General features: G+C 42.8%; 1 protein-coding gene across 1 annotated transcript; it reads left to right on the top strand.

Annotated features, from left to right (window-relative positions):
• Window positions 1-4,613: 4,613 nt before the first annotated feature.
• On the top strand, window positions 4,614-6,932 carry zbtb2b (zinc finger and BTB domain containing 2b; the record flags this gene model as incomplete). The annotated part of the gene is made up of 2 exons (XM_079215577.1): window positions 4,614-4,786; window positions 5,540-6,932. The coding sequence occupies 2 exons, from the start codon at window positions 4,614-4,616 to the stop codon at window positions 6,930-6,932; spliced, it is 1,566 nt and encodes a 521-aa protein (XP_079071703.1).
• Window positions 6,933-7,162: the final 230 nt, after the last annotated feature.

Genomic DNA, 7,162 nt, shown 5'->3' with positions numbered 1-7,162 from the left:
AAGGTCTTCCGACTCTTTGTGCAGGCAATGTGTGGTTTAGTCTAAATGGTACTTCTTTCTATTAAAAAAAAAAAAGGGTTTCCATCAACATTTGAGTTGACCAATTCACAGGCTAACCCTTTGTTGGGATCACAAAATATCAGCTGTAACTTAAGACCCCATTCGGAGTGTAGGCCACAGGAAGCGGCTATAATTACTAATTTCCAACAAAAGAAACAACTCACAAAAATGGTGTTTGCTGTTGGTTGTGATTTCAAGGTCATTCAATTTACAGTGGTCAATGACACAGTTTACAACATATGCAATTGTGACACTGCTTGGTTATGGTGTGCAGCTCATAACAGCAGCATTTGAGTAAAAGTATATTTTGTAGATCAGTTTATAGATTTCAAGGCTATTATCTGCACTCTTTTACACACAGGGTGCTTGGAAATGAGTGCATAATCTGACATCAAAACATAATAATCCAATAGTGACACATGCAAACTACAAACCAGTGTTTACCAGTAACCAATATTGGCTAGTATGAACATTTGTTGAACCTGTATTCAATATATTGTGTCATACAGCTAATACATTTTGTGGAAATCACATTCTGCATTTATAAATAGGTCAATAGCTCTGTCAAGGGTGAATTCAGTCCCCTAAAAACACGTCGAGCTTGATCAGTTATACCTATACATCTTAAGTTTATATAAAAGCCTTTAGAACTGCCTCAGAGTATGAATTGTGCTGTATATGTAAACCTGCCTTGCCTTATGGCCTTACTGTAGTTTTCACATTACATTGTTACCAAAATATTGTCTCTGATAGAACAAACGATAAGGCTACAGTAGAAGAAAACAGTAGAAAGAAAAATCTGCAAAAAATAAAGACATTAACCATCATATATTAATAATTATGTTCTATGATTGTCAGAGGGAAATTACTGTGGGCCTCAAAACTGGCAACTCTAATTTGTATTGTCTTTTTTCTAATACTGGTCTTTGAGATCAAAACTTTAGATAATAAATTAACTAAACATACTTATCAGAAATAAATATGTTTCCAGCCAAATGTACGTTGATACTAAAGTTTGTTGAGATGTGAAGGATAATATACTTTGTACATGCAACTAATTTAGTTACTCAATTATGAAAAAAGGGAAACGTCCTTTAATAATGGCCATATATTTTAATATAGGCTGTCGTCTTTTTTTTGCTATTGCCACTAAATCCACTAAATATATTTTAAAAGTGTCCGGTCACATTACGTGCATTCATACATGTAACTTGTTGAACATGTACAATCTGGTGTTGGCTTAAGCTTTAACAAAAAAGGCAAATGTGATACGACTGAATGTTCTTTGGTTATTCCGGTGAGGGTCAAACAAACACCCGTATGTAAGTTACAGTCAGAAGCCACACTTGGGTTTTATGTTTAACGTGTCGTTAACGGCACTAACCACCACACGGTGAGTCGGCGTAGCTGTTAATGTTCAAACTCACCGGCTGTCAAAAAAAAAAAAAAAATGTCTAGCGGTGGTTGATCTCACGTCGGTTACACAGTGCGGAAAATTAACGTTAACTCAACCGCCCCCTTGCTCAACGGATTTTTACAACGGCTGTTTCTTGGCTGGCTTTTACCCACAGTCATGTGATGGTAACGTAAAACCCCTAACCGGAAAACAACGACGGACGACCCTCTCCGCCGCCAACGAATGCTGCGTTCGCTAGCAACAGTACAAGCCGCTGCGAGCCCAGAGAGGACGGACGAGTCCCCGGTAACAAACAAACAACGGCGACACGGCAAACTCCGCGGGTCTAACCGGAGAGCAGGTACGGCTGTTTTGTATCTACACACTCACTCGCTCGTTTACCGGTGTCGGTACGTTATTTGGTTACTTGTGTGCGCCTCGGACCAACTGTAATTGTCACGGAGGAAGTTAAAAGAAACGCGTTCGTGACCAACCCATCCCCCTTGCGTTTCTCGCTCTCTTTCCCCGCGTTTGTGTGTGCGTAGTGTGCGCGCGCGTGCGTGCGTGTCCGTTTTCTCGCTAGCAATAGCAACCGAGAAGAGACCCGAGGCAGAGGAAGGAGCAGTCTAGGCGCGCTCGTTTTATAGGCTATGCCGCCTGCTACAGGGCGTCGCGTACTTTATGTTATTTTTTGCTTTTTTTACAATTGTTTCGCTTTATTCCCGCTGTATGTTTACGCTATATTCCTCGCATGCTTTCCTCACCAGCAGTTTTAACGTGTGTGTATATTCAGAATTACAGTAAATGTCTCTACGGAAGTAACTATTCCACGTGTCTACATCACATCAGGGGCGGTGCTTTATTGTTGCAAACAAGTCGGCGTTGATTACCACATGGCAGGCTATTGTGGCTAACGTTAACTGACTGGATCGTGTGAATACAAGTAGAATTCATATGCTCAGTAGTTGTGCGGTTTATCAATAGTATTGCCAAGCAGTCCCATATTCATTATACTACTTTAAGAAATCTTAAAAGACAACAAACGTGTTGGCGGCTGAGCTGGAGGCAAAACGTACCGTTTCAAACTAAAGCTTTTATGGGTCTATGTAAATCCTCCCATTAAAAACAGTCATATGCCATCCAAACAACTGGGAACAACCCTAACTACACCAGGAAGTGATACAGCTTGGTAAAAAAGTTGACCAAGAAATTAGTGTAAAGTTGAAAATGTATTAAATGGTATAAATTGTTGTTTTTGCAAGTTAAGGGGATCTGCGCAACTCAATATAATTTTAACAATTATCCAAATATTAGGGCCACAACAGCTAACGAGTTGTGATAAAGAAGTAACGGCAGGGTAAAAGGCTCAGTGCAACCATTCATCAAACTATGTCTTGTTTATTAAATGTATTGGAAAGCTGCAGAGAGGGTAAGCTGCTGCATGTTCAGTCTGCTGTACTGACTAGATGAGTAAACTCAGTTTCACGTTTTTGTTATGTACTTCTATGTAAAACTAAGAGCCCTGCAATACATTCTACAACCATGAAGGTTTTAATCTTCAATTATTCTCAATGACATAAATAGCATTATAGTTAGAGATGTTTAGTCTGTGGCAATTATGTCTCTGGTTTATTATCTATAAATTGTCCGAAAATAGTAAAAACTATCATTTCAAAGAATCTAGGGTGACATATGCATGATGTATTTAAATTGCAAATAATTTTTGTCCAACAGTCCAAAACCCAAAGAATATCACTTTACTGTTTATACATGTATTCAAAAAACAGCACACTTCACATTTAAGAAGATGGAAGCAGGAAGTGTTCAGCTCAGTATAGCGCAGGATTTAATGCATTATTTAATGCATAGACTGCATTATTTGCTAGGTGTACCTAATAACCTGGCAACTGCAGTATATTGAAGTTATGTGTGACAAGCGCATGGTTGACGCTGGGTATTTTGCATCTTCAGTGACTGTTGTTGCTGTATCCCCCTCGCACAAGACACGGAAACCTAGCCTTTTCCTGGAGCGCTGCAGTGCCAATGTCTTTGCACTCTGACCTCTCTGATGAAAAGCATATGTGAGGGGGGCTTTATCAGTGTTTTTGTCAACAGCAGGGAATATGCAGAGGTATTGATTTGGATTATTGGGGGTAAATTGGCCGATGAGGTATCCATCATCTTCTGTCTTCGTAACGTCATGCCTTAGGCTGTGTCGTGTGGAGGAAGGTCTGGAGAAGGGAGATTCGCCCTGCCCACAGGCTGTTTTCATTCTCCACTTGAAGGGGGGTAGAACCAGTTCTGCTTTAGGAATGTGTGTCAACACCCAAAACTCTGATCATGTGATGGCCTGGAGCCCTTGTAGTCTTCCAGTGACCTTTGAGGTCAACAACACCCATCTTATTGGTCAGCAGAACGTACATAGCTCTGAAATGTCCCTTGAGATTGTGTTTGGTCGGCTTGGGCTCCATATGAACCATGTCCTGCAAAAGGATGTTTCCTCAAAGTCTTCAAACAGTAAAGAGCCATAGTGATAACAAACTCTATTTCATCTACTTGTTTTTAGTGTGTCTTGCTGACATTTGAGGGTAGAAACCTCTGCAGCTCAATTTCTGTAAAACCTGGTTTCAAAGTGGCTCTAAATTAAAACAGGATGAACATTAGAGGGGTGTATATAATAGATTAACCAGTTTGCACAGTAATTGCCTTTCATGTTTAGTGCTAACCATCCCGTCATCAAGGATTGACCAAAGGGATTATGTGAGACTGGTATTCTCATAATGAGACCTGGTTGTCATTGATTTTTACTCTTAATTATTAACATTGCAAAACGTGTCCAAATACTTGTACAATACAGTGAAAAAAAAATAGACTGGGATGTTTTTGTTTCTCTGAGTCGGACTATCAATTCGCATAAATGTCTGTGACATTAGTGCTTGATAAATCATCTCCAACTTCACAAAATGACTCTTCGCTGTTGTGTTAAACTAGCCTTTACAAGGTCGTTAGATCACCCCCATCAGCTTGACACTTTGTGGTCACAATAAACTCTGGTCTCCTTCCAGACAGGAAACTCATTGCTGTGTGTGTGTGTGTGTGTGTGTGTGTGTGTGTGTGTGTGTGTGTGTGTGTGTTCGCCTTTTGTGCAGGTTGAAGAATGGAGTTGGCCAACCATGGTCTTATCCTGCTGCAGCAGCTTAACGCTCAGAGGGAGTTTGGCTTCCTGTGCGACTGCACTGTGGCTATCGGAGATGTCTTCTTCAAAGCCCACAAAGCTGTCCTTGCTGCCTTCTCCAACTACTTCAGAATGCTCTTCATTCATCAGGACAGGTACAGAAAGAATGTTTTAATAGGTGTATTGGACACACGCTCAATACAGAGCTAAGATACGTTTGTGTTGTCACATAAGAGAATTAACCCAACACCAAATTCTGCTGCGAAAAACTAACAGATGGCATGTCAAAATAACACACACTCCTCATGTTGTCAAACACTGAAGGTTTTTTGTCTCTGTAGTTGAGCACTGGACTGTATCTAAATCTTTTTTAGTGTGATGACCCACAACTAATGCCATTGTTTGATCAATGAAGTGACAAATTGGAGGGTCTGTAAGGGCATTAAGGTTAAAACGAGGTATCTTTGCTGCCCTGATAATGTGCGATGACGACATTCCCTCACTGAAGGACATACAGACCCAAACCTATTTATTCACATGCAAGATTTCAACAACCTGTGACCAATAAACTAATGTTAGAATTGGTCATCTTAAGAAAGAAGAAGAGTATGCTAGATTTTTAGACTTATCCAACTGAAAAAGGCTGTAGGCCTGAATTGATTGGATAGATGTATTACAATCCTTTTTGTCACATCATTTGATTATTTCTTTTGCTGTTGGGATGTAAAGGGAATTTTAACAAAAGCTATTTTGAAGAAGACTACCAACTCTAGCTTTAAGCCAATTTTTCCTCATAGTAAATAAATGAGGAGCAGTCATTGCCATTTATAATGGACAACATGATCTAATATTATGGAGACCTCAGACATCATTAGTCACTATTTAACTGTAATGTCGTTACATTTCAGTGATTGCGTGCGCCTGAAGGCTGCTGACATACAGCCAGATATCTTCAGCTACCTCCTCAACCTGATGTACACAGGCAAGCTTGCACCCCAGTTGATAGACCCTGCACGGCTGGAGCAGGGGGTCAGATTCTTGCACGCCTATCCACTCTTGCAGGAGGCCAGTCAGTCTGTGTATTCCCATGCCGAGCAGCACAGCATCAACCTTTCCACCTCCCTCTACGGCATCCAGATCTCTGACCAACAGGTAGGGCTGTCAGCTAGAGTGCCCTCTCGACGGCAGCTCTCTTCTCCTTTTGACATGGAGCAGCTGAGCTCAGAGGGGAAGTATCTATCCGCACCAGCTGCCACAGCTTCATACGCCAATTCCTTACTGTCCAAGCTAGCGGCCTCACCCCCAGACGTGGAGGCCTCGACCAGCGGCACCAAGCCTACAGTTGAGGAGGGGGGGGTGGACTTGCAAAGTGCAGACGCTTCCTCAGCCACTGCCATCCTTCATGTGAAGCCCAGCATCATGAAGAGGAACTCCTCCTTTAGGAAGCATTACTCGTGTCATCTGTGCAGGAGTCGATTCACCCAGAGAAGCCTGCTGAGAGAGCATCTCCTCCAACATACCCATTCTCTACAGCAGGTGCCAGCTGAGCCCAGCAATGCACTCTCACCTGTCATGAGTGCAGAACAGAGCATGCTAGAGTTAGACAGGGTCCTAAAGGGAAGCAAAGCAGGGTCAGGTGCCTTGTCTGCCACTAGAGCAGTAGAGGTAATCAGTGACAGCGAGCAAACGCCCGTTTCAGGAACCAACTCGGACTCTCCACGAGCAGAGGTGTCCACTTCCAGCTGGGGGGTGGGAGGGTTGAATTCTCAGGCAGACACACCACCTCCGTCAGACATTGCGGACATCGACAACCTAGAGAGTGCCGACTTGGACAGGGAAGTGAAGCGGAGGAAGTACGAGTGCTCTACCTGTGGGCGCAAGTTCATTCAGAAGAGCCACTGGCGTGAACACATGTACATCCACACGGGAAAGCCCTTCAAATGCAGCGCTTGTGGCAAGAGCTTCTGCCGGGCCAACCAGGCAGCCCGCCACGTGTGCTTGAACCAGGGGGCCGACACCTACACCATGGTGGACCGGCAGAGCATGGAGCTGTGCGCCGCAGGCGATGACAGCAGCCAGATGGAGGCGATGTTCCTGGGCTCGTCGAAGCCTTACAAGTGCAACATTTGCGCGACCACTTTCTCCAGTCCCAATGAGGTGATCAAACACTTGTGCTTTACACAAGGGGGATTAGTGGGGCTGCAGGAGATGCTCCTTCAGCGCGAAGATGACGGCTCTGATTTGTCCAACTCTGGCACCCCACTGGAACCCATAAAGACTGAGGAAATCCTTGTAGAGTAGTGCCAAAACTGTCTATTTGTCCTGCTTAAAATGTATGTTTACTTTCTAAATTATGGTTCATAGGTAAGGTGAAGTTAGTCAGGGTATGTATGTTTGAGCTCTTCAATCTACTAAAACAGTTTTTTTTTTTCTTTAGTTTAATGGGGGGTGGGGTTACAGTATTTTGGACATTTATGGTCCTGAGTATGACAAAAGTGGAAATTAACTAGTGAAGTAAATCCCCTATAGCT

This window comes from Taurulus bubalis, assembly GCF_910589615.1.
Source record: "Taurulus bubalis genome assembly, chromosome: 3".
Lineage (NCBI taxonomy): Eukaryota > Metazoa > Chordata > Actinopteri > Perciformes > Cottidae > Taurulus > Taurulus bubalis.
The sequence above is the reverse complement of the archived record's forward strand: the minus strand, read 5'-3'. Positions and strand labels throughout refer to the sequence as shown.